We start from the raw sequence: 27824 nt of genomic DNA on the forward strand, positions 1-27824 counted from the left end.
CCAAGTTCAGTGCTAGTGTGTGGATAGCAGCGGAGCTGGGAATTATTTTGGAACCTTCAAAAACTGAATTTCTCCTTTAAAACAAACTCATACCTTTAAAAAACAAAAAACAAAACCTCCCACCAACCGTGTCTTTACAAAATTGGACATAGCCTTCCGGTCTCTTCTCGTTTTCTTTAAAGGACTTATGTGGTCTCGTCACTGTTAGAAAGAGTTTAATGTGAGACAAAAAGAGGAGAGTGGACAGTACTCTCAATTCTTTTTTTTATTATTTGAGGGAAATGTAAATGGCTGCCAGACATGCCTCGATTTACTACTCCAACATATGGTTTCCCCAGAAACTTAACTGACAGAAAATGAGATGGGTAACTTTAGAAGACAAAAAACGACATAGGTCGGCCACAACTGGCATGGAGTTGAAACTACTGTATCAGCAGTGGCCTAAGCATTTGCCACCTGCTTTAGGTTGCACATATTGTGGAATATCTTTTGGAATTTCAGAAGTTTCTTTTGGCCAAGGAATTTGACATATTATATATGAATGAATGAACACTGCCAACACCCAAGCTGATGTGAAATTAGTGGACTTGCCTAGGAACAGTGCTTTAAGACTAGATTGGCAGTTGAGAGACACCAAATGTTCTTCACAAAAAGACATTAATCTTCAATAAATATTCCAGAACGGCCTCATTTAAACCTCTGTGTTGATCATTGTTTGGCAAGCAAATGAGGCATAGTTGAAAGCAGTTTGATTCAACACTGACCTTCTCATATGGATATGGAGCGTAAGCTAGGAAGAAACCACTTAAAATTGCACTTATTTAAATACAAGTTATTTTGGCATTTAGTTGTTTGTATCCTTAAATAAAACATAGTTTTTATTCTTTTCATAAAAATGTTTGTTGGTATTTGTACACCGACTTAAAAGAACACTAAAAGTTAACTAAGCTATTATTTCTCGTCAGTTCAGAGCTTCCTGTTCCACAAATTAGTTCTTTTACCAGTAAATGCATCCTGATATATAGGGCAATGTAATGATATGCAGCCTTCACTCAGTGTCCTATTATGTTATGCTTGCATTGGAGGAGTAGCATTCTAGTGTTTTAATGTACAAACGGATTGTGGCTCTGCTTCTAACTAAGGCATTTTCTTTTCTTTTTCCTTCTAGGCTGTTGATATACTTTTGCAACACGGGGCATATGTCAATGTTCAAGATGCTGTTTTTTTCACTCCTTTACATATTGCAGCATACTATGGCCATGAGCAGGTATGGCAAAGCTGATGTGGTCACAAGGGGGCTATTCTATGGGCAGAGGGTGGTGTCCTTTGCTTCACAAACAGGAAAGACAGAGACAGCACTAAGTTTTGTTGACACATGAATATAATTGTTTACTGAGATGATTTCTCAGACTATGGATTAACCATTTGGATTTTGGGATCCCCTGAGGCCAGTTTAGACACAGTACTTTTCAATGGGAAAATCTGACATATCTTGCTGCACATCATCAAGTGTTGATTCATCAAGCAGTGAGAATGATCAAGTGATGTCTATGAATATGTGAAGCTGTATCATTTGTCAATGGAAAGGATATGTTACTAAAATGTGTTGACATTTGTAGAAGGCCGTTCTAACTTTACGTCTGTGTTGGGCTGGGTAAACGAGCATTTCAGACTGGAAATATGCAAATTCATTCTTTGTGTTTCAGTCCCAATACGTTATGCTGCCCCGAACACTTGTTCTGCATTATCCACAAAATGTGTCCCAGGATTTCTTGCGGTATCTGTGGAATGCTGATAGCAGCCTACTTGTTGTAGTGAGCAACCTAGAATGTGTGATTCTGGGTATATTGTAACAATGCAAGGAATCCTAAGGTATATCTCTGGGATCCTAGAATTAAGCACTTTTTCTCCGTTGCCATCACTGATGACCACTTGGATTGCTTTAAGATGATTTGAGGTTTTTAAGGGCCTCTCAAGCACAAATCCATTTTTTTTACTCAGCGGCTCATCTATTCTTTGCTTCTGCTGTTGCCACTTACTATTTCCATAACTTCTCCCTCTGGACCAAATTCCACTGCTCCCAAGGTACCAAGACTGGTGAATTGCAGCTCCTTGACCTCACTGTTACAGCTGCTTTCCCTTTGTAGCAGAGGAAGAGTGTAGACACCAAATAATGCTCACCCCAAGGATTAGTAAACTTGGAATTTATTAAGACATTGTAGTTGGACTAGTAAGATATCACTTAGATTCATTGAGTTAGGCACCTGGATTGCAAAATCAGAGATTGGGAGTTTGAGAACAATCAGCTTGTGTTACCTTAGGCAAGATACACAATCCCAAGGTGCCCTCAGAAGAATGGAATGGCAAACCACCTCTGAATACTCCCTATCCAGAAAACCCTGGAAAAGCTTGCAGGAAGTTGGAGTTGACATGACAGGACACAAATATTATCAGATTAAAGTAGAGTGCCATTTCGAAAACCAATTTGCTGACTGATTCCAACAACACTAGACAACTGAAAAGAATATAATTGTGCATTCAGTTACGGTAATGGTATGCACAATGTTTGGTTTCCTCAGATGATTCTCTTTTGAGATAGATAAGTGTGTATGTATGTGTGCATGCACACACACATGCCTGTGTACATATATATTCATCTCCTCATCCAGTTATAGTGGAAAGACTTTCATATGTAGGGCTGAGAGCTGGTTTGCTTTATTTTTGATACAAGTCGCCTTTGAACAAATAGTCACAGTTTTGTAAAATTATGCTAAAATGCATATGGTGCTTTTAAGATAAGGGTTCCAGTTTTCAGAAAAGAAACTATAGCTTGGACGTAACTAATTTATGGGCATTTTGCTACTTAGGTCAGTTAAACTAATAGGCTTCTGTCTGTTTTCAGCCTCTTACTATCTGTCATTTTTGAAAGGAAATTGGCAGCTGCTACCAAGCTAATGAAATATTCTGTCCGCATAAAACTTGGTTATAAATTGATAAATGCTTTAATAGCTTTAATTCTCATGACGGGTGACTATAACATGTGCCTGATGCATGAAAATAAATTTCCAAATGTTAAGGCATACATTTCATTTTTTTAAGTCTCTGTTGATCCCAGTTCTAATTCTGAGAAATATAATATTGTTAGGTAAGCCGACTTTTGCTGAAATTTGGGGCCGATGTGAATGTGAGTGGAGAAGTTGGAGACCGCCCCCTTCATTTGGCTTCAGCCAAAGGATTTCTCAATATAGCAAAACTTTTGATGGAGGAGGGCAGCAAAGCAGATGGTAAGTGTTCAAAATACAACATCTAGTGTGTGTTTGAGAGAAATGCAATCTGTAATTTAGCTAGTTATTTCAGTATGTGATCTTCATGACCTCTACATTCTGTAGCTCCTGCTCATGTCTGTACTTCATATGTCTCCTAATTTTCTCAGTTCTCATGACCTTTCTTCCTAGGTTTATTCATAAATCCAGTTAAGGATGTATTTTAGTCATTTCTGGTTTAAACTGGGATTCCTGCCCTTCAGCTTCTCTGATCCTTGCCTTATCTGTCCTGTGGCCCTTACGTGTGTGGCCCTGTGGCCAGCTCTGGAAAATCCAGCCAAATCAGCAAGATTACAATTGGAGTACAGTGATGCCCCACAAGACAATGTTAATTCATTCAGCGAAAATCGCTGTCTTGTGAAAACATTGTCTTGTGAAATGCGGTTCCCTTTGGAATGCATTGAAATCTGTTTAATGCATTCCAATGGGAAAAATTGTTGTCGTTTTGCGAAAATCACCCATAGAGAAACCATTTTGCGAAGCGTGGATCAGCTGTAAAAATTGTCGTCTTGCGAAAAACGGCACCGAAAGCACCCGTTTTGCGAGTCGCATACTCAGCTGTCAAAATTGTCATCTTGCAAAAATAGCTCCCCCCCCCAAAAAAAACATCTTGCGAAGCACGGACCGAAACATCATCCAGCAAAAATTGTCCATAGGAAACACTGTTTTGCGAAGCGCTATAGCGATCGCAAAAACTCATCATCTAACTAATTAACCATTTAGCGAGGTAATTGTCTCGGAGGGCACCACTGTATCTTAATCTACAATACTTTCATCTGTCCCAAGACCATGTGACATCAAGACACCTGAAATCATAACAGGATCATCACCCCAATGTGAACCATAAAATCTCTCAGTGTGCTTTGGTGCTAGGCATTTTGCCACACCTCCTTCAGTCTTTTTGTGTGTGGAGGGTCCACATGACACCATCGTCTTATCATTGCTGTTTATTGCCCATGATTCTTCTGTATTTTCTCAGACTGCAAAACATTTCAGACAAATGTAAGAACAGTACAACTTCTCCATCTATGTGTGGGTTTGGTGCAACTTTTCCATTATTTTAAAACTTTGGGGTTTCAATGTGGACTACGGCACATGGAAATGAACCTGGCCCAACTCAGCATAAACTTATGAATCATATAACATATACCACAAAAACTCTGTAGTATTTATAAAATGATCTTTACAGAGCTCTTCCCTACCTTAACCAGTTTTCTGTTACAGTGGTGAAGCACCATAGAATAAAAAATGTACACTAGAATTACAGTGTTATGATGTTATAATAATATACCTGTCATTCATTTTCTTTGGAAAACTAGAAAAAATGTTTTTAATATTGTAACGTGGCTGAGCCACTCTGAGGTCACCTCCTACTCAGGCCTCTCAGAATGCCCACCACGCCACTAAACACTCTTGCTGCCACCAACCTTTCCTTTAAATAAAAAGGACAAGGGTTTCTTTCAAAAACAAAAACTGGTTTATTGATTACAAAATAAAATAGGTAAATCACATGAAGATAATCAAGGTGTAAATCACTGCTACTTAGTTAAATCAATCACATAGACTTTCCCTCACTGACACTCAGGCACGCAGGCCTCTAAACAAGCTCTCCAGATCTCACTCACTCTCTAACTCTATCAAACTCTCAAGCTGCTCTCTCAAACACCATACACACCCCGTTATAGCCCAGCTCCTCCCCCTTTAGCACCACCTTCCGTCCCCTCATTGGCTGCTGTTCCACTGCCCAGCTGTGACGGACAGGTGAGGGCAGGGCTGAACGTTACAAGCACTGATTACAACATTGCTTAGAAAAATATGGCAGCTATGCCAAAGTCTTATACTATGCTCGGCACTTCAAATGAGCTCACTGCCAGCAGCCATGTCATACCTATCAGTTCAGTGGTTCCCACTCTTGGGTCCCCAGATGTTCTTGGACTACAATTCCCAGAAATCCTGGCCATCACAGCAAGTGGTGAAGGGTTTGAGAAGTTTTAGTCCACTAGTGTAGGTAGAACGCAGAGTGTAGATGTAGGAAAAGCACAATACACCTGATCACCCTATTCCAATTGTAACAGAAGAACAATGATTGTGTGGCATAAGGAGCCACCCATCTGACACTATACAGATATTCCAGCCTTAACATTGCTTGGGACTTCAGACACAAGTGTGAGTACACCAGGGCATTTTCAAATATTTTACTAGGAGCCTGGATTGTGAACTCATTTTCTTTGCATCTGTACAGAATTTGCTTTATGGTTAGTAGTTACTAAATACGAAATAACTGGGACATGGAGAAAAAAATTAGCTTTCTATCACCATTCCTTGCAGTGATCTTCCTGTTTAAGGTTCAAGCCAATCTTATTCTAGGATATTAGAAGCTGGGAGGGGTTCAAGCAGGCTAGTTCATTCTCCCCCACCCTCGTTTCCTGTTTCCTCCTTTCCAGCTAAGCCTTATTCTGTGCTTGCTGGTAGCCACTCAACATCTTCAGCCTTCTCATGGTGGGTGTACTCTCTCTCTCTCTCTGTGTGTGTGTGTGTGTGTGTGTGTGTGTGTGTGTGTGTGTGTGTGTGTGCTGTGATGTCATGTGATGCTTTGCTTTCTGTATGCACTCGAGAGCTCATTTATTTAAGTATTCTGAGCTTTCTAACATCTTTTGATCTAGATTTGCAGTGGTCTTTCCCCAATCTTGTTGCCATTCACTCCACCAAGTTTGCAATTAGGGATAATAACAATGAGCCTATTTAGACAGCAACTTTAATGTACATTATAGATGAAAGTAAGTGGGGGAAAGGCCAGGGTCTACTCAAAGGAGATGACAGTTTAAGTCTCAGCAGTGTGAGAATAAATATGTAAGAGGTTGAAGGGAAAAATGGGTTTACAGAGGTGAATGTGAGGAAGTGCACTGTAAAGTGCATTGGTTTCATTTCAATGGACGACTTAAGTATGCATCTGACAACTGGCCAGAATATTTGTCTTTCTAGCCCAATGTCATATATTTTCACTGTTTAGCACCTTTGCGGTATCTCTGACAGAGACTGCATTGTGTGCAGCTTGAGATCTTTTTTCACTACATGGAATCTCAAACCTTCTCCATAGCTTAACATAGCGCTAAGGTGACAGCCCTTCGCTGCTGGGTGAGGACTAGGACATGTCATGGGAGATGGATTTTAAAGGCAATCTTGAAGGAAGAGAAAGAGGTGGCCCCAAATACAGTAGATACTCTGGAAGGTAATGTTGGGCACAAAAAGGAGCAAGAGGAAATCAGCTGCAACATGTAAGGGATCAGGAGAATTTATGGGGAGATCTTTACTCCTCACAGATGGCATTTTGGCCTTGCGAGGCCTACATTGAAAATTGTGTATAGTCTTAGGATTGCCATCTCTCTCACTGTCTTTTGTCCTGAGCAAGCATTCATCAGATGAAGCTTTCTGCTAGAATGGGGATGAAATGGTGGAATTTTCTTTGATCCAGTTGAATCTCTGCCTGAGCCTGCTGCTGCTGAATGAGCAGGAACTGTGGTAGGAAGGAGGAAATGGCAGTTCTGATGTACGTTCAGTTCCCTAGACTCTCATCTTGAAGATTTCACCCACTCTGCCAGTTACAAGAGTTCCCAGTGTGGTGTAGTGGGAAGAGTAATGGATTAGGACCCAGGAGATCTGTGTTCGATTCTCCAGCTCTGCCATGGAACCTCACTGGAATGGAAGGTGGAACTGGTAAGGCCGCTCCTTAAATGTCACACTTACGTTGAAAACCCTATTAGGGTTGCTGTAAGTCCTTTTATTTACTTGACAGCACATAACACAATGCTAGCAGGCCAGATCTGCAAAACCATATTTCCTCTTATTTAACAAACTGACTGTACAATATTAAATGCATTTATCCAAATGACATTTAGTTTTATCCTTCTGCTGATCCTTCACCTGCAACTCAGAAGCATTGTCATCCCAAACCCTCATTCCTCATGTTCCTTGTTTCTCCAGTATCATTTGGCAAGCGTCATGCTAGAATGTAAGTAAGCTGCTACACCCCCATCCTACTCAGTAGTACCTGCCAGCATAAATTTAACATATTCTCTGTGAGTCATGAATGCATTACAGACCTCCTACTCCCTCATTAAAAAACTGTAGGAGCAGCATGACTCAGATTTGTAACAAATTCTTTTTTCCACCCAGAGCCCTTGATATTTAAGGCTTGATGTGTGCACCGAACCAATATAATTATAATACCAGGGGGTGGAGGGAAGGTATGTTCACCACCTATAGGAGGCAAAGGGAAAAAAAAGAAATACTTGTTATCAGTTAATTTATTCCTAAAGAATCAGAAATCAGGACACTGCTATAGATGATTTATTTTAAAATCTGTACCTTCTTCCTTGGGAAAGAAAAAAAGAAAGGGAGGGAAGGAAGGAGAAGGAACGAGCTGGAAGCTGAAAATTTCCTAACCTCAAAGCAGCACATTTTGAAACTTCAGATCTCCATGGCAACTGAGGAATACAGTTCCAAGCATTAAAGGATGAAAAATAATTCATTATTTACAATTAGCCTGAGATGTTTTGAAAGCATCCCCTGAAATGCAACCACACATTGCTTCTGTACTTTGACCTATTCGGTCTAACATGTTTTGACTGGTCAGGCACTTGGAGCCAAGCCTTCAGGTCACAGAAGCCAAGGGAGAAGACAGGTGGCCGCTCAGGCAGAACAAAAAGGTCAGAATGCTGTCAAACGTAGCTAAACATTTGCACGAGGAATGGTAGTGTTGAGGCTTTTCTGCTGTTTCTTCCGCTTGATATGGAATCATAAAAGGTCTTGTCACAAAACTGCCTTGCCACCCCCTTTTTATTCATGGTTTTATGAGTTCTGACTCAAAACGACTCCTCTCAAACTCTGCCTTCAGAGGTCAGTGGCTGTCTGCCAAGGGTTGTTTCTCTCCCTCAGGGAGAAGATGGTGTTTGGGGGAAGATTGCTCAGGAGGGTTTACGATAAGAGTATAGTTGTCAGCTCTGCTCTCTCTGGGCACTGCATCTTACCAACTGTCATGGTATACATCTCTGTTCAGGTCGGGCCACTGTAGTGCTACTAGACATGTGGAGTTACTGTCCAGCTGCAGTTTTAATATCCATCTTCAGCAGTGAAGCAAAAAAACAAAAGGGCTTTATCGATAAACCACAAAGATACAAGAAACATCAAAAAATACCTTCACCTACTCAGAATTCTGAAATGTCAGGGCTAGGCATGGTGACTGCATACACCTCCTACCAGACATTGTGCTTGTCAGAGATGCTCCAGAGAGGGAGGAAGGGGAAACAAAGAAAGCTTGGCCAAGACAAACAACACTGCTCCCACTTCGAAGCTTTTCAGTCTCAGCAGCAAGATGGTTTCTAGGGCAAGCACAGACTCTCTAAGGTAAGTGTGTTACTACACTTCCTTCTGTCCATCTGAGGTTACCTCTGAACATTACAGGACATCCTACAACTCAAGAAAGACAAAGAATAAATTCTGTCAGTTTGCCTGAAACTTCCGGCAGAACTGTGATTTAGTAGTTATGGGCACAGAGGACACTAAGACAACTGGATCTAATAATGAAGCTTGTAAAAAAAATCTAGAACACAGAAACCATCTAAGGAGGTAAATTTATATACAGTGCAAGGAAGAGATGGACCGTCTGGGGAAAATGCAACAGGCAAAAATAACCAAAGTATATCTAAGTCTTTATGCCATCCATACTGAAGTATAAGGCTCTAACAGTGCAATTGGAGAATCGAGATGTTGCAAAAGTTACAATGAAAGAGAGGACATAAGACAATGGAAGACTGCTTTTTAAACCATTCCCAATTACAGTGCTGTTCCCATGTGAACACAGAGCAAGACCATAATACTAATTAAGAAGGCTGTGTGCCAACTGTTTGTAGAGCAGCTTACAAAGGCTCACCATCCCGGGGAATGACAGGATTTCCCAGAAATCTGTTGGAACACAGATTTCATAGCATAGCTGGTCAGGATTTCTTCACACTGCGCTCCTGCTTTATTAAATTATTTTTTTTAAAAAAAAGTTTTGAAAAATAAGCATGTAGCAGAGTGAAGTGCCATCTGTCACACAATTTTTAAGTGGCCTGTGGGCCTTGGAAAACATTTTCAGAAAATAAAAATGGTGTTGCAGTTCAGGGGTTTGGTATGCCCAAGAAAACATCTAAGTGGTGGTGACAGCTGAGAACATCACAAAAGGATTATATGGAATAGAACATTTCCTGGCTATATTCTACCTTTGTATGTGAATGTTAGCTGGATTGTTTGATATGGTATATTTTGCCTGGTAGTAGTAGTAGTAGTAGTAGTAGTAGTAGTAGTAGTAGTAGTAGTAGTAGTAGTATGTGGTATGTGGTATGTGGTATGTGGTATGTGGTATGTGGTATGTGGTATGTGGTATGTTTTGATTGGTTGTCTTCATTTGTAAGTAAATGTTTTTCCTATGGGTGGTGGGCTGTGTGTGTTTTTCTGAGTGTCCCCATTTTGCCATCTGCAAAATGCACAGTTTGTTGTGGCTTATGGCAGCACATACATGCAGATGAGAATCACATGGGGTAACTACACTGGCATTAAATGCAGTGGCATGAACTTCAGTGATGAATTACTGCTAGCTAACAAATTATTACTTGCATACCTCCTTACCTGCCAATCGCATGAGCTGGTGTATGATGGGAGATACAATCAGCAACTCTCTAATTAGCTGCAGTTCACCGCTGTGGTTTACACTATTGCAATTATGTCAGCACAACTAACCAGTAGGTTTCAAGTCAATACTTTGCATTTGGGTTTCTGACCCTCCTCATGCCATGTACTCAATTCCTTGGCCAAATAACTTGCCTCTGGGTCTCAATTGTTTGCCTGTTATGAAACAGGTGTTGGAGCAGAACCAGATAGGTTCAAAGAGAGGTTTTGTCCTTTTGGCACTCAGATCGTACCTCTGCTGCATTCTTAGGTTTGGGTGAATTCCTTTTCTTCTAGCCTCACCAGTCTGCCCTCTGGAAAATGACTGTTCTGTGACTCACCTCCTCTGCCATGGCAGTCATTTTGTGAATTGGCAGACTCCCTCTAATGGCAACCATTTTGCAAGGGAAGCCAAAATGGGGGCTGCCACCTGTCAGGAGCCTGACTGAGGTATCATGGAATTGATACGTTTCCCCAAGTGCCCAGTGAAAAGACAAAATCTCGGGCCAAGGGAGGTAGATGAAGAGTAAGTTTGGTTGTTCCAGGGAAAGTGTCTTTAAAGCCTGATTGTCCATCTTCATGCATTCCCAATAGGTGCCAAGGCTCACTAGCTCAGTATCAAGGTGTTTACATGAGTGTTGTGACAGATTCCCGCTGCATCCTTGCCTGCTCTGCCTATGTGACATCACATAAGTCCTCATGTGTGAAATCACCAGGACTGAAGTCTCTGGTTTGGCTCTAAAATATCAGAGAGTGGGATGTGGCTGTTGTGTTCACCTTACCTTCAAAATTTGAGATTGTCCATCATTCCTTAAAAGATTGAAGACTCTTGATTTAGGTGCATACCTGTTTATATTAAATTATAGATGATAGTTTTCTCCAGATGTTTATAGCTGAACCTCACCCTGATGAGGTGGGGTGGTGGCAGATATGATCCATGGGGCACATTTTGCCCAGTGCTGCTTTAATAGAGAATTATGTCATCAAAATGAGGGATTTTCTCCATGGCAAGATACAAAATAGTAATCTTCCACTTGTTAGGGTGATCAATAGGACGTAAATATGGACATCTCTTTGCAGGAGATTTGCTGTAAATCTCATTCTAGCACCACTGGATAGATACCAAATAGATAAGCACAGCATTTTATACATGATTATGCTAGTTTTCTGAATCTGTGGCAAAAGTGTTTTTGTTAAATGGTAGTTTAGAATTGATCTCTCTCTTTGAGGTATTTGCCCTTAAGGACTAATTTAAGCTGCAATCTCATAGAAACATGTTTGGGAGTCAGCTACACTGACTAGACAATTTACTTCTGAAGATGCATGTGTACAATGATGCCATAAGACTTGCAAATAGTGTGCTACCAAATATTTGATGCTACAGATCATGGACATTTTTGTCTATATGAGATTAACAGAACTGCACACAGAGCATCCGGTGTTTTACTGCCCAAATCAGAAAGAATGTTTAAGACTGGTAAACTGTCTGGACTCTGAAAATCCTTTTCCAATTCACTAGATTGGATATTTTGACTCTGCTCTAGCTGTAGCTCACTCATATGCCTGGTGCACTTGCACATTCTGGACTTCTGAGTTGACTCAGGTTCTCTCTCTCCCCCCCCCCCCCCCGCCCCGATATGTGTGTGTTGATATAGAGAGAGACAGGGATAGGGAGCACAGAGAGAGAGAAAGAATTTGTTGGTATTGGAAATGGGGAGAGCCTGGGAAACCATAGTTTTGATCATCCTAGCTGGTAATTTAATCACTGGGTCATAGGATTTAAAAGAAGCATAGTCATATGAGTACAATGTATGTGGGTATTGGCTCTGCTTGTATTACCATTGTTGTTGTTATTGTTGTTGTTTAGTCCTTTAGTCGTGTCTGACTCTTCGTGACCCTATGGACCAGAGCACGCCAGGCCAGGATCAAATTAGTGGTCATATAAGGTTTGCATAACTTGTCATAGCTAGCTACAGATAATTAAAGTAAAAGCAATGTGTGCTGCTTATATACTCCCCATAATACTAAAGCTCTCTCTGGGTGGTTTACAACATAATTATGCAGGCTACACACACACATACACACCGCAAGCTGGGTATTCAATTTAGTGATCCTGGAAGGCAGAGTGAGCCTTGAGCTGGATACATGAGTCCATAGGGATCAAAATCAGGTTGTGAGCAGCGTCTTTACTGCAGTGCAGTTTAACCACTGCACCACAAGACTCCATGACATGTAATTAATGATGTGCTGAAGTACATCTCAGTTGTGTAAGCACATCGTCAGGGATGTATTCAATGTACTCTTTGGTATCTTATCTATTAGTCACAATTAGCTGTGACAATTTATGCAAACCTTGTGTGAACACCAATGAGATTATGGCCCAAGAAATATGATTACCCAGCTGTTTTATTTATTTATTTAATATTCTGTTTGGTCTGACATTAGGCCTGAGGCAAAATAAGAAATACTTCTTACGAATGCTCTTGCACCATAAAAAACACCCTCCCTCTGTCATAATTTTTTCAAGATGGAGAGTTGAAAGGATGCAAATTTGTCCATGGAGTGAGAAAGAAAATGGGGATTGCTCACACTGGCTAGACTGTCTTCAGTTATGTTCTCCCATTTAGCCAAATCTGATTGGTTGCATTATGACATCTCTATAACCAGCATGAGATCCCAAAATGGTTCCAAAAGACATAGGAGGGTGTCACACACCCCCAGCTCCCCTGTTTGTTATCCCCAACACCCAGGTTTGCCTTTGGGCACAACTTTTTCTTTTCTTCCTTTTTATGCTGCCATCAGAGGATATTTTCCTCCCTGTACCAATTATGAATAATGGATCAATGTTGTCAAATATAACGATATTTATTTATAGGTTAATCGGTAAATCACATAAGGAAAATCATGGATGGTCTTGTACTATTCATTCATTTAACGTGCTTTGGACTTTAGGTATGTTTACTTATATAGAATTCACTTTAATCATGGTGCTACAATATCCAAACAGTTTATTTCTTATTACTGTACTTTTAACTCCTTCCGTTCTCAAATACACCAACTTTCCAAGTCCTTGTCCTAATCCTAACCTAACTGTCTATCTTAACACTTTCAATCCCTCTATATATCTCTGTCTCTCCTTCTCTCTAACTCTCCAACTGCCCTGACTGTCCCAAACTGTCTTTTTATTCCTCTCTAGTTCCATTGGTTCCGCCCCTCCTGTCCTCCCATAGGCTCCCACACCAGAGCTATAACCTGACGGACAGGAGTGACGTGTGAGCTGTCCGTCACAGAAGGCTGTTTAGTCATTCTGAAATCCAGAATCATCGACATGGTTACAAAATAGAGGCTAGCCTCACCCGCATCAGTTTGTTTATGGGATTCTACAATGACCTGGAAGAGGAGAAGTTTCTGCTCATGCGAAGGCTCCACACATAAGCAAGACTCCTAGAAAAAGAGGGTTCTCACTCAGGTATTAAACCTACACACAAATAGGACCCTTCTCCTCTTCAGATACAGTACATCACTGCTCATGGAATGAGGGAGGGAGCAATAGTAACTTCTCCCCTGTAACCATGTTGATGATTTCAGGTTTCAGAATAGGCCAAAGGTGGTTTAGGAAGCATTAGCTTTACTGCTCTTTGTACCCTTGGATGACATCATTGCATAGCTACATCTAGCTACATGATGCCATCTCTGGTCTCAGGAAGAAGAGAGAGTTAAGAAATAAAATGGTGCCAAAGCAACAGCGAACTGGAGAATCTTTGATAGATGAAAAGGTTAATATGGAAGCTTTGAGGAGGTGGTGGTGACCTTTCAAAAACACTATACTCACCTCCCAAAAACGTTCACAGATAACATTTGGTGAAATTGTAATTATTTTTAAAATATTATGTACAGTGAATGTGTCACTGTTGCAAATTTATTTTGCCTGTGCTGGTCAGGAGAAGCAGTCCCTTTATTCATTTCTGTCGATGACACATTTGACTGCTCTTACTTGCTACCAGCCGTTATCTCTTGTAACCCCACATGTTATAAGTGGAGTGCACTATAATGTCACTGTTTAGTTCAATATTGGATTTTGTAAAATCCATTATACAACAGCAGGCTGTCTTATTCATACACAATAGGAAATCTCTCAAGTTAAGGTCAGATGCTGCCAGTGCTGTTTCATGTTTAAAATCTTTACCCATGTAGGGAGTCTAGCAGTAAATTGAAATGCTTCTTGAAAGACTGTTCTTCTTGTCCTTCCTTTGCTGCCTGTCCTTGGACTTCTTAGCATCTCTGAGTTCAGGTGCACATACCCAACCAGTTTCATGCTCAGGGCCATAGCAAGGAATGGAAGATTAAGTGAGTCAGTCGTTCACATCTGTTAGATGTTTCTTTCTCATTCTGGAGCTGCCTAGAGTTACAATAGCTGGTGTGAGGTAGAGGCAGAGAAAAAGGGTATGTGAAGGTATTTCAATCATTGTATGAACTATTTTGCATGTAAGTGCAGAATGTGTATGTGTGTGTGTGTGTGTGTGTGTGTGTGTGTGTGTGTGTGTGTGTGTAGGAGTGGATCCTGAGCTCTTGTGAACCCCCATTGTACATACATTTTATATGGCATGAATGGCACATCTACCAACGGCTTTGATCTCCGTCTGATATTGATCCCTTTTCTAAAACCAAGGGATTGGGCTTGCAAATGTCTGTTTATGTCAGTGGGTCCAAAACACGGTGGCCAGCTTGTTAACTGGGGCTGGTTACAGGGATTTCTTAGAGTCACGTGACACACACATACACTGTTACAGTAGCTCCACTGTTTGCTGATCCATTTTCAGGCACAATTCACAGTGCTAGTTTTAACCTATAAACCCCTGAACAGCTTGGGTGCAAGCTAAATATAAATAAATAAATAAATAAATAAATAAATAAATAAATAAATAAATAAATAAATAAATAAATAAATAAATAAATAAATAAATAAAATGCATCTCTTTTTATGAGCCTGCCTGGGTGTTAAAATCATCAGTGGAGGCCTATCTCTCAGTCCCACCACCTCCACAGGTGCATTTAGTGGAGACTCAAGTGAGGTTGCTGCTCCCAGACTCTGGAACTCCCTCCCTCATGAGGCCAGGCTGGCTCCATCTTTGCTGTCCTTTCTTTTCAGACACTCTTTCCCTTAGTGACTTGCTATCTGAGAGGCGTTTTGAAATGGATTGTTGAGCCTTGTTGCTTTTAAATACATTTTTAGTATTAATTTTATTTACTGTTTTAATATAATGTGTGTTTCATTCTTTTAAGATATTTGTATATTTACAACTTTTCAGTGTTGTCTTTTAACGATGTAAGCCACCTTGGGTCCTCTCCAAGGAGAAAGTTGGGCTGAAAATATTATGAATGAATCAATGAATCAATCAATGAATCAATGAATGATCACAGATTTCATATGATCTATATGTGATGGGTCAGGATGAGGAAATATATACCCCAGATTTACTTCTTACATATCATCATGAAAACAGAAGTAGGGAATGGGCCTAAATCTTTTAGGAAAAGCTTTGCAAGGGGGAAGATTTTTACAGTAGTAGAAGCTGCACATCCTTAAATTCTCCCTGATCAGTGTCTAATAACAGCAAGCTTTCAATGCCGAGCAAACTTGTATACAGGCCTTAGTCTCTGGATCTGCCTCGGGAATTCTAGGGATCATAGTCCCGAAATTAGAGCTTTTCCAAACTCTAGCTTGCCGAACTCTTGAGCATGGACTGTCCACTTCAAATGCAAAGGCAGCATGGGGGCATAAGAGAGACAGACGCTGCAAAGGGGAAATCATAGAATGAGCAACAGTTGCAACTACTTTTTATTGCTTTCCAGTTTAATACTGGAATTATATTCAGAACTACTCCCTTTTCACCAAGACCCTTATGACCCAATGATTGCTTCTTCAGGTTCTATTTCTTTATTACACTATGCATATGGATTTGGCTTCTTCTCGTCCACACAACAGCTCCTTGTTCATTTCCCTTATGCTGCACAGGTAGGCAGAGCAGCAAGACGTATTATGCGCCCTGCCCCACTCTCCCTCGCCTGATTTCTTCCTGATGACTTTTACACAAGGAATATTATGCAGACTATGCGGCTAAAATGGAAATTCATCATAAATTGTGGCGTTTTTTCCCCTCCTCATCTGCTTCATTTTTCATATAAGCAAATATGTCAGAGATTGGAGGTTTTCAAAAGTGCACCTGGGATTTTCACTGCCAACTGAAATAAGGCATGAATCCAGCTAAGAATGGTGGGCAAATCTCCAAGTCCTTTGATGCACACTTATTGCCAGATGAATGCCAGTCATGAATTGTTTTCTTTCTTTCTTTCTTTCTTTCTTTCTTTCTTTCTTTCTTTCTTTCTTTCTTTCTTTCTTTCTTTCTTTCTTTCTTTCTTTCTTTCTTTCTTTCTTTCTTTCTTTCTTTCTTTCTTTGGAAGTAACTCTTCTTTTGAGGCCTTTTTGTTTGGTACGATTAACATTTTTAGGAAATATTGTAACTATATTCATTTTCCATATTTCTCTTCCATCTACCTTCTACCTTCCTTTTCCTACATGGTAACTAAGGCAACTGGTTTTACAGGTATCATGATTCAGGAAATGTCCCCATGTTCTTCTTTAAAATTCTTTCTAAAATATATTTGAAATATAGTCTTCTATAAATGATGGAGCACAGGCAGGATGTATGATGTGATGCTGTGAATTCTCATTCTTGCTAATAAGTAATGCTTTTGTTTTTTGGTGTGATCTTTGCCTCCCTATGCCTTTTACTTGTATACAAGAGTGTAAAATAAAGGCAGTTTCCCCCTTCTTAGGACTCCTGGGTTTCAAACCTTGGAAAACATTCTGAAAAAGTCCATCGTCCTTAGCTATGGGCTTACAATGAGCTCATCTTTCACTGGAGTAAATCCAAAGTCCAGAAGATCCCTTTGGGAGCAGAAGCATGAAGTATTGATTGAAACTGCAAGGGGAAACTGTGGTATAAGCAATACTGGTGATCAGGAATAATGTCTTTTTCAGGAAAGTGTTTGCAGTCTCTATATGAAACTTCACATGTCCTCTTGCACTGATGGGCAACGGAAGCCTCATTTCTGCAACTTTAGGCTGTGGCTTATTTTTGCCCCTGTTTTCAGTGTGTTATTTTCTTGAGGCTGCTGTTTCCAAAATTAAGTTCAGGCCAAGTCCACACCTGATTTTCTGAGCAATCGAGGTAGCTGAAAAACCCCAACAGGATAGTGTTAAATTGCCAGATGCAGATATACTCTGAAGCTTGCAGAGCTTCTGTGCCAATCTTTCTGGCTTGACTGGAGACTTCTAAAAAAGCTGCACATTACATGGAGAATTAGTACTCTATTTAGTGTGGTCCTGAGCCTCTTACTGTGATGATTAAAGAATGTTGTGTCATACATGCTGCATAGGAAGAATGGAAAAAACAACAACAACACCTATGAATACCATGATTAGAATACACTTTAATGTAGAGAAAAATTACTTTTGTTAGTAAGTATGAAACCAGTTACAAAGGCCTTATAAAAATATGAATCTGAGTCACATATAAGAATAACTTAAGAGCTCCTTCAGGTTATTAGAGAATACATCTGACTTTAGTGGCACCAAAAAGAGTGTCCAGGTAAACATGCTTTTTTAAAAACCTTTCCATTTTTTTCTTCCTGTTTTTCAAATTTATTTATTTACAATACAGTATTTTTTAGCCGCACCATTACCAGTGGCTTCTTTTAAGACCCAGTTGTCATGGAACTAGTCTGTTCGTCGTTTCATGTTCTGTGTGACTATATGTCATCTGCTGAATGCTGGAAAATATCAGAGATGTAAATAGCCAGAGACTATGCGGTGAAACGTCATTGTCACCATTTGTAGAGATTACTTTTGAGCAGTGGTTCCCAAACTGTGTGGTGTGGCACCCTGAGGCACTACCAAACCCAGCCAGGGGAATCATGGAATCTGTGGGAATACTGTTCAGGCTGGGCTTTCCCCCTCCATTCCTCCTCTCACCCAGAGTATCATATGGGGGAGCCACTGCCAGTGGCCAGTAAGTCAAAGGATTCATTTTGTGAGTCAAAAAATGTTCGGAACCACTGCTGCTGGGGATTGCATTTCTCCTTTAGCCCCTTGTCTTTGTATTTATATTCCCCTTTATCTTCCATAATTGAAACAGGACTTTGACATTGCTCTCAGTATATTGTTTTGCTGTCATGTATTTTTTTTTTAAAAAAAAGTCTGGATTTTTCCATGCCCCACTACACTGCTTCTTGATACTGAATAGTGTTGTGCTCTCATTCATTTTGTGATAACTCAGGTGCTTGTTGCTTTTCTACTCCTGGCATTTGGAGCATAATGTTGCTCTGCACTGTTAATATGCAAGGCAGCAAGATTTCTTTGAAAAGGTCATTAATTCAATGACGCTTTCTTATTTTCCTTGACTGAAAACCCCACCATATTATTCAATAAATGTTGTGGCAGCAATAACTGATTACAATCTAAGCAGTTACCAAAAAAATGGCATTAAGGAGTAGCTTTGGAGTTAAAATCCTTTATCGGTCAATCATGGTATTTCAGGGGCAGTGTATTGTGATGGCTTAAGGCCAAACAAGAGGTCATAGTAGCAGGTCTATGACTGTGTGGAACGGGACTGGTTATTATCAGGATTGGAGCAGGCAAAGAAACATGGAGCTGTTTTTTCCTCTGCTGTGTTCCCAATGAAAATGTCTCTTTTAAAGCTGTTATTAGCATTGGTAGGTACTTCCCCTGTTCGTGCCAAAGCAGAAGGGATATCAGAAGTGGAGGCACCAGGTGTGAGGGCAAGGAAAAACTAAATTCTCTTTTTCTGCTTACGCTGATCTTGGCAACTTCTGTTCCCACCAATCTGATTCTGATAATTCAGCCGTTATATTCATCAGAGACAGAATGAAATGCTGAATGAAATATCAGTTTTACAAGTGGAATATTGTAACTATTCATTGACCGGTACGGTACATCTATATACAGTAATTTATGTCCTGAGCAAAGATGAATGGAGGGAGAGAAGAGAGAGAAGAGGTGTTTGGGGTGGGGTTGGAAGACTGAGAATTCAGTTAAAATTCAAGAAATCTCTTGTTTTTCTTCTTTTGTCATTCTCCTTTATCTGCACTCATCATTGTAATAGTTCCCTTTCTTTACATGAGGGTCACTAAAATTTTGCATTCAGGGTTCTGACCTGTTTCTGTCACCTTCTACTTTTTGCCCATGAGAATTCTAAATGTTTCTTCTGTCGTTCATCTAGGTTTTTCTCTTTTTTTCTTCTTTTTACAGGAATTGTCTTTTTTCATTCTTCCCTAATAATATCTCTGGGAAGAATTTGAGTGCGTTGCTTAATTCCTTCCATTTCTATTCCAATGACAGTGAATGCTCAAGACAATGAAGACCATGTACCTCTACACTTCTGTTCCCGATTTGGCCATCATGAAATTGTCAAGTTCTTCTTACAAAGTAATTTTGAAGTCCAGCCTCACGTGGTTAATATTTATGGAGACACACCTTTGCACCTGTGAGTAAAGAACAATGGAGGTCATATATTTTAAGTCTGCACTGGTGCCCACCTTCTGTTATTAACCCCTTGCTGACATTTTTCTATCCAGTGCATGCTACAATGGGAAATTTGAAGTTGTGAAAGAATTAATTCAGCTTTCTGGAACAGAAAGTCTCACTAAGGAGAACATTTTCAGTGAAACAGCTTTTCACAGGTAAGTCATTTTATATGTTTGCCTCACCACTGCCACAATGTTGGTAACAATAACTGCAAGACTGACCTATATTACTCAGGACAGAAATGGAAGCAAACAAACAGGAAGAGGAGGTCAGGAACTTGTCTGAAGCTCAGAAGACTGCTAATTGGTTAGTGTCAGAAGACAGTCACATTAGTTTTTGAGAGAAAACTCTGTCCTGCCACTGAAGCCCAGCATCAGGCTGCATGCAAGATTGTTAATTTCTCCAGCGGCCAAAGCTATGATGCAACTAAAAGGGTTTCTTTTCCTCCACTAAAGGTGATATCATGGAGGTAATGTTTGTAATCACTGCAGAGTAAGATAAATACTTTCTATTCATGCAAACTATATGCAGTTGTTAGCAGACTTTCTATTTCATGGATGATGACACAAATTAAGTCTACAGTATTATTGCAGAGAATTACCTTGGCTGTTTATAAACGGCTTATATTTGGCTAAGGGCCAAATTTGGGAGACTCCAGCTCCAATATTAGTAGATGCTGAAACATTATTCCCCCAGAGGTACATTTCTTCAGAGATACTATGTCTACATAATCAACTTGCAAATGAAGCACAATGTTTATTTCTCAAAGATCAATCACCAAATTAAACCAAACTAATTTACAACTTGCAGAGCATAGAAGCCTCATGCTGGGGCAATCAGATAGCTTTTACTATTCTGTGTCAAATTGTTAAGTTAGTGTGTCAAAAAGTTGGCTTATAACTGAACCATGCATTTCTTCCTCATGGTCTGTGAATCACACATCTGGATTCTTTTTGCATATGTGAGAACAACCTCAGAACCTTCTAGAACCTACAGAAGGTGATAGAACACACCCTCTCTGCCACATACTGTATGCTCCCCATCCTGCATCTAATCCCTTTTCACTGCAGCTGAGAAAATACCTTAGGATATTTTCTCAAGCCTTCATGCTTTTTTCTGAGATCTTGTAGAGTTTGTATATAGCTATTACAGTACTTAGCTTTTGCTTCCGTCCATGGAGTTTTCTTGGCAAAGATACTGGAGTAGCTTGCCAGTTCCTGCTCCAGGTAAATCACATTTAGTCAGAAGTCTCCACTATGACCTGTCCGTCTTGGGTGTCCCTGCATGGCATAGCCCATAGCTTCTTTGAATTACTTAAGCCCCTTTGCCACAACAAGGCAGCAGTCCATGAAGGGGATTGCTGCAGAGGAACTAGAGACATTGCTAACATGTGCTGGATTATGGAGAACGTCAGAGAGTTCCAGAAAAACATCTGCTTCATTGACTACGCAAAAGCCTTTGACTGTGTGGACCACAGCAAACTATGGCAAGTTCTTAAAGAAATGGGAGTGCCTGACCACCTTATCTATCTCCTGAGAAATCTATATGTGGGACAGGAAGCAACAGTTAGAACTGGATATGGAACAACTGATTGGTTCAAAATTGGAAAAGGCTGTATATTGTCTCCCTGCTTCTTTAATTTATATGCAGAATACATCATGCGAAAGGCTGGACTGCAGGAATTCCAAGCCGGAATTAAGAGTATCGGAAGAAATATCAACAACCTCAGATATGTAGATGATACCACTCTGATGGCAGAAAGTGAGGAGGAATTAAAGAACCTCTTAGTGAGGGTGAAAGAGGAGAGTGAAAAAATGGTCTGATGCTCAACATCAAAAAAACTAAGATCATGACCACTGCTCCCATCGCCTCCTGGCAAATAGAGGGGGAAGATATGGAGTCAGTGACAGATTTTACTTTCTTGGGCGCCATGATCACTGCGTATGGTGACAGCATATTAATCAAATTTCTGACGAGGAGTTCTCCAATGACTCAATGTCCATTTTTGTGACAATTCCAAAGTTGAATCAGGGGGAATACCTCCGAAGAGTTCAGATCCTATTCTGATCTGGTTCTCCATATGGCCAAGTCACTGCAATTGGAAGTCCAGCAGCCACTCTCACCTAAGTAAATCCCTGCCTATGACTGCATAAATAAGAACATTTATACTCCCATCCACGTTGGTATTTTCTCTTGCCTTCTGGAATCATGGCAAAAACCGTCTATTTTACCCCCAACATTGAAGCAAGTAGAAAATCTCTACAAAATACATGACAAAGAAGCCACCTTCCTTCTGAAACACCCACAGCCCAGTTCAGTTATCGTTGGGGCACCTCAGATGGGATCCAAATGGCTGCCATAACAGAACATAAAACGACAGGGATTGACAAAAATGGATTGGGCATGATTCCACTGCTACCCTCAGAATCAAAGTCACAAACTACCAAGTGGCAATGCGGACATACCACTTATTTGTCTGCTATCAAATCCAACCTCTTCTTAACAGGATACCAGAAGGTAAAAACGTGTTGGCCCTAACTTTCCAACAGGAGACCATCACCTTGGCAGTTCAGGAAATGTGTGCCCTCATCATGCAACCAGCTGTACTACAGAAAACATGGCTGCAGCAGTAGTGCTCAGACATTATGCTTTGTTGTCAGCAAGTATTTTGGGAGAATCTAGATCATGCATCAAGGACTTACAATTAAATGGTAAGGGCCTCTTTAACAACAAAACCCATTATATTGGATAATCTCTATAAGAATCACAGCTAAACACATGGGCCTTTCATTACAATCCAATCCAAGATCCTACTGACTTACTGGAGGTATCATTACCTTTCTTTTTCTACCCTGTACTCCTCAGATGAACACAAGCCCTTTCCTATAACCTCTTCCTAGTACTTCAGACAACCTGTTCAGAAATCCAAATATAGCTCCACCAATGTTTCAAACATCACAATAAGAAATTCAAGCAGCAGCTTTGACGTCACAGATGCTGAGATCCGTAGCCCTCCAATTACTCATCATTGCAACATCCCATCACTAGCACTTCAATACCTATCACCCTGTCATCAATGATTACTTGGTCCTGATCATAGTTGACCATGGCTATGTTACAGAGTTCACATCTCTCTCTTCCAGCAGGCTGTTTCAGAGCTACAACACCATCTCAGGTTCTGGAAGAAGAGGTAGCCAAGCTCCTCCAGAGAGATGTCATATAGGGGATCTCTCTCAATTCCCATGATAATGGCTTCCACTTCCATTATTTTTTTTTTTGTCCTTAAAAAGGGCAGGGGTCCGAGACCCATAGTAGATCTAAGGGAAATGAACTCTTACATAAATGCTAAAATATTCAGGATGGAGATACCAACAACAATCTTATCAATCCTCAAAATAGAAGACTTGTTTGCTGTGATAGACATCAAGCTTATTTCCATGCTTATTTCCATGTTTCAATCCATTTGGATGCCTAGCATTTCCTATGTTTTACTCTCAGGAACAAGATTTATGAATCCAAAGCAATCCCTTTTGGTCTATCAATAGCATCCAGAATTTTCACAAAGCGTATGGCACCAGTGGCAGTTTATCTCAGAATTCAGGGCATAAATATATTTCCCTACATGCCTAATTGGTTGACTGTTGCAATCTTGAAGGGAAAGTTGGGAGGAAATATGGCTTTCATACTATACCTTCTGTCACATCTCAGCCCTTGTTTCAACATCAAAAAGTCACATTTGACAGCAAATCAAAATATCAGAACAGTACTAAAATCAGAAAAGACAAGAGCTTACCTACTTCAGGACAGGATAGACAAGCACCTAAACTTGACATGCAAATTCAAACTGAACGCATCAGTCATGATGCACATGACTGAGAGACTTCTTGGTGTCATGGCATCAATTATATCAGTAGTCCACATGCCCACTTTAAGATGCAGTCCCTTCAAACATGGTAATCTGGCATCGTTCAATATCCTGACAGACAGCAGCAACAAGAGACTAGTCATCAGCAAGAAGTTAACACACACAAACACACACACACACATACATATAAAACTATTGCAAATAGCAAGAATACATTTGGAAGGCAATGGCAAAATGCATTTATGCTAGCAAAGTTTATACATTGCATGAATATGTATATTGGTTACATTACAAGCCAATTGATCTGCTTTGTTCTAAACTAAACAACAACAGCTATAGCTATAGCTATAGATATGAAAAGATTCCATTATATGTGACAGTGGGGTGCCATATGCCAGCTGTTTGGGCTGACAGGCTCTGTGCCATGTGTGGCTGGCACTTTTCTACACAAAGGCTGTTTGTCCTCTGTCTCCCAGAGTGAAAGACAGGTGGAAGCTGTGGGGAGGGTGGACTGGTGTCCATTCTTTCACATTGGGGGAGGCAGGATCATTTAGGGCACAGCTGTTTAGGGAGGTTAGTTCTGCAGCAGATAATTCTTGGAGGTGAAAGAGGTAAGGGGACCCCCGCCCAACCCAGTCTTCTAGACTTTTTTAAGTTAAAAAAGAAAAACCTACAGAGTAAATAATCACAGATCATTGAATGACATGTAGGGTGAGACGCAATTTCATTTCCTCAGCAGTAAAATAAGAATAACACAGCTTCATGCTGGTGGGTGAGGATGTGAAAGATACAACCTGAGAAGCATTCTGTACATGGAATATGCTGTAAAAATGGTAATTAATGTGGTAACATTTATTCTGATCTCTCAAAACATCTGGTAAGTATTGCTTATTGAAGTGTGCCAGCAATAAAGTCTGCAGTTGAGTTTGTTGACATCCCCCATAATGATAAAGCTTTCCCAAGAATTCTTTGTATTTCTGCAAAGACAGTGATACTTCCATCTGTTATGCAGCATATGAGAAGGCGAATAATGGTGGGAGGGAATGCAAATATTTATCATGACGGTCTGTTTCCCGTGTAGGAGTTTAAAGTTAATAGTTTGCAAAACTTCCCATAGTTATGGAATAGTACAGTGACAGAATGTAGTGAGAAGGAGGATATTTTATCGTGTGTCAGTATTTATTTGCTTGTCTATTAGTATATGTATATTCCGCCTGCTACTACATTCCCAATGCTCCAGACAGCTGGCAACAGCTAAAAAGCATGCAATGATTTCAAAAAAACAAATAAATACAAACAGCAGTTAAAACAGAGACAAATATAGTGTATAAAGTTAATCTAAAAGCAAGAAGGTCAGGTACAGAAAGTTCTCAGCTTGGCAGATCAAAGAGCTTTTGGAAAAGCGAACAAGAGAGAGACAGATGCATCTCCCAGAGGAGGGAGTCCTGCAGTCTAGGTGGAACCACGATCGAAGTGTGGTCATGACTTACACACATCTCATTTTGGCAGAAGAGCCCTAGGGAAGATGGGCTCCCTGCTCCATGAGGAAAAGAGCACTTTTCATATTCCTTACCTATTAACTTGAAGACCTCATCGGCATCAGTCATGAAATAAACTAATTAATGTTTAGATTTTTGGATTCTTGGTTTCATACTCCAGCAATATCTTGATGCACCTAGTACCGCACCAGAAGTTGAACAGTAGCATGGGTAAAGTTGAACAAAGTTGAACAGTAAGCACCTGTACACTCAAGCCTCAGATGTAGGCATCTCAAACAACCCAGCATACCAGTATCTGTTTCAAAGCAGACATGTGAATAAATCTTTTATCTGTCACACTTTTATCCCAGAATGGTTTTGAAGCAGGATTTGCATGAGAAAAACTTTAATTTTAGTAGCAGCCCTTATGGTATGAAATATAAAAAAGAACAAAAATATGGAAATACTGCATTTATTTGCATTTCTAAAGGTATGCATAACCATTTTTTTTCTTGTGTTCACAGTGGTTTCCACTAAAATATACATATGGTGCAATCCCTGTTCAGAGAAGCTTCTGGCTGTGGGGCCTTTGTAGCAGGCAGAAGTCTTGTCTGCCGGCAGAAATTCCCTGACATTGGCAAATGCTTCTGTGCTGGCAGAGCCCACCTCTGTAAGCTGGCTTCAAAATTCTCCAACCCAGCTGCTCTATGGCTAAGATCTGCCAGCAGAAAAGGGGTGGAGAAAGGATAGAGTGCAAGAGGAGTAAGTTTATACCAGATCCAAACCTCCTCCTGTGCCCTAGGGCACAGTCCATATGCCAGCAAAATGTTCGGCCAAGATACTGTGTAATTTCAGCATCCTAAGCTGGGAATAGTTTGGATTCTGCAAAGCTTCAGAAGACGTAGTGTCAGCTCTGCAGATCCTTAGCTATAAGCCATCTGTGGCTATTTAGGCTTGGGCTCTAAGACTGTGATATAAATAATAAGCCTACATTTGCTGAAAACTCTGCAAAGTTCAGTATGGATGCCTAAGGACAAGGAAGAATGAGAGAAGAAAGGCAACACGATTTGTTAAAAACATTCCTTCCTACCTGATAGTGGCCCTACTCATGTTAAAAATAAAGCTCCTTCTTACTTGTTCCTTGACCAGTCCCAGTGTGTTGAAACACTATTAAATGTAAGCCTTTTCTACCTGCTTAGTAGTTCAGAATAAAATGTTACACCTTTTATTTATTTATTTATTTGTTTGTTTATTTGTTTGTTTATTTATTTATTTATTTATTTATTTATTTGTTTGTTTGTTTGTTTGTTTGTTTATTTATTTAAAAATATGCTGCTGCCACTTTCAGACGCGTGCAAGTGGTAAATTATCAAAAGGACACAAATGTCTGTTAGGGGTGGAAAGGAAAGAAACAGGAGAGACGGAGATGGGTGACAAAACACAGTTGAACATGACTGTAAGCATAAACAACCTTCTTCAACTTCACCATTTCTATACACTTAGACTCTACCATCCACAACCAACCATATTATGAGTTTTGTGGTCCGTCTGGAAAGAGTCAGGTTGGACAATGCAACTTTAAAACCACGGGGATAACATTTTGAAGACACCATTGGGCTCAACGGCAACAACCCGTTAGTCCTTCTCCATAAATCTCACTGTTTATTTGAAGAAGATAATCAATGGATAAATTAATTCTCATTTCCAAAATGAAACAACTCCATCCACCTGGAATCAACCACAAACTGATCTTCTCAATCCACATATCAACATTAACAAATTAATTTTCAAACGTACCATTACAAGCTTAGGTTATAAATGTTTATATAAGGAGAGATAGAGATCCACATGCAAGGTTTTTCCATATTGCTAGATAATAAGTATATGTTCATATACTTGATTAACCACATAATTCAATGTTTTAAAAGCACCTTCTGCTTTATCCAGTGCATGCACCTATGGCAAGAACATAGAACTGGTAAAGTTTCTTCTGGAACAGAATGTGATGAATATCAATCACCAAGGAAGAGATGGACATACAGGTAGCACTCTAAATATGGGGGGAGAGAGCGACAGATATAGATTATTGTACCTTAACAGATTTTTAAAGCATAGAAATCTAATGAAAGCCAACACTAATATGTTAGATTAGTGTTTCCCAAAGTGTTTTCTGGGGGTCAAGGGTCGTGGGTCACATTATATGTGTTGTAGCCCTTGTTAACTAGTTTCTTCCTTGACCTTCCAGAACAGGATATCAATGTTTGCATGCATGTGCATGTATTGGGGGGCAGAAACAAGCCTATTCTTTCTAAGAATGGATTACTTCACCCCATTAAAAATGCTTTTTGATGCAAATGTGGCAGAGGAGTTAGAGGTTACTTGGCTATTATCAAAGGGGGTTGCAGCTCAAAAAGGGTTGGGAACCACTGTGTTAGACAGAGAAGAAGCAACAAATAAATTTGTATTGCATCAGATTAAATGTTCACCTTGTCCTAGGGTGGGAAGGCCAAGAGCATGATTGCCTGCAACCCCCATCTGCAGGACCCATAGAGTATCAGTAGTTTGGAGCATCAGGGGTTGCTCTTTTGGCCAGTAGTATAAGTGCTCCCGTTCCTTTCCATTCATTCTCTGACCTCCCTCTTGTGAAGCTGAGAATAGGTCCTGACAGAGCAACAGCAGAAACTCAAGAACCGAATGGGAGGGGAGTTCTTGAGCTTATGGGATCATGGCTGGTCCTCGTGGCCCCATTTTCCTTCCCCATGTAAGCAGACCACCTCTCTGCATAGGGCTAGTCTTCACAAAAGGCCTTCCTACATTTGCTCCTGAGGACACCACAAATGAGAACC

General features: G+C 40.2%; 1 protein-coding gene across 1 annotated transcript in view; it reads left to right on the plus strand.

Annotated features, from left to right (window-relative positions):
• TNNI3K (TNNI3 interacting kinase) overlaps positions 1 to 27824 on the plus strand; it is a 224219-nt gene that overhangs the window by 36823 nt on the left and 159572 nt on the right. The window contains exons 6-10 of the mRNA XM_020794679.3: positions 1169 to 1267; positions 3146 to 3284; positions 19450 to 19594; positions 19686 to 19790; positions 26926 to 27020. Of these exons, the coding sequence (XP_020650338.1) occupies positions 1169 to 1267; positions 3146 to 3284; positions 19450 to 19594; positions 19686 to 19790; positions 26926 to 27020 (583 nt within the window). The remainder of the gene's footprint in view (positions 1 to 1168; positions 1268 to 3145; positions 3285 to 19449; positions 19595 to 19685; positions 19791 to 26925; positions 27021 to 27824) is intronic.

The sequence above is a fragment of the Pogona vitticeps genome, chromosome 4, assembly GCF_051106095.1.
Source record: "Pogona vitticeps strain Pit_001003342236 chromosome 4, PviZW2.1, whole genome shotgun sequence".
Classification (NCBI taxonomy): Eukaryota; Metazoa; Chordata; class Lepidosauria; order Squamata; family Agamidae; genus Pogona; species Pogona vitticeps.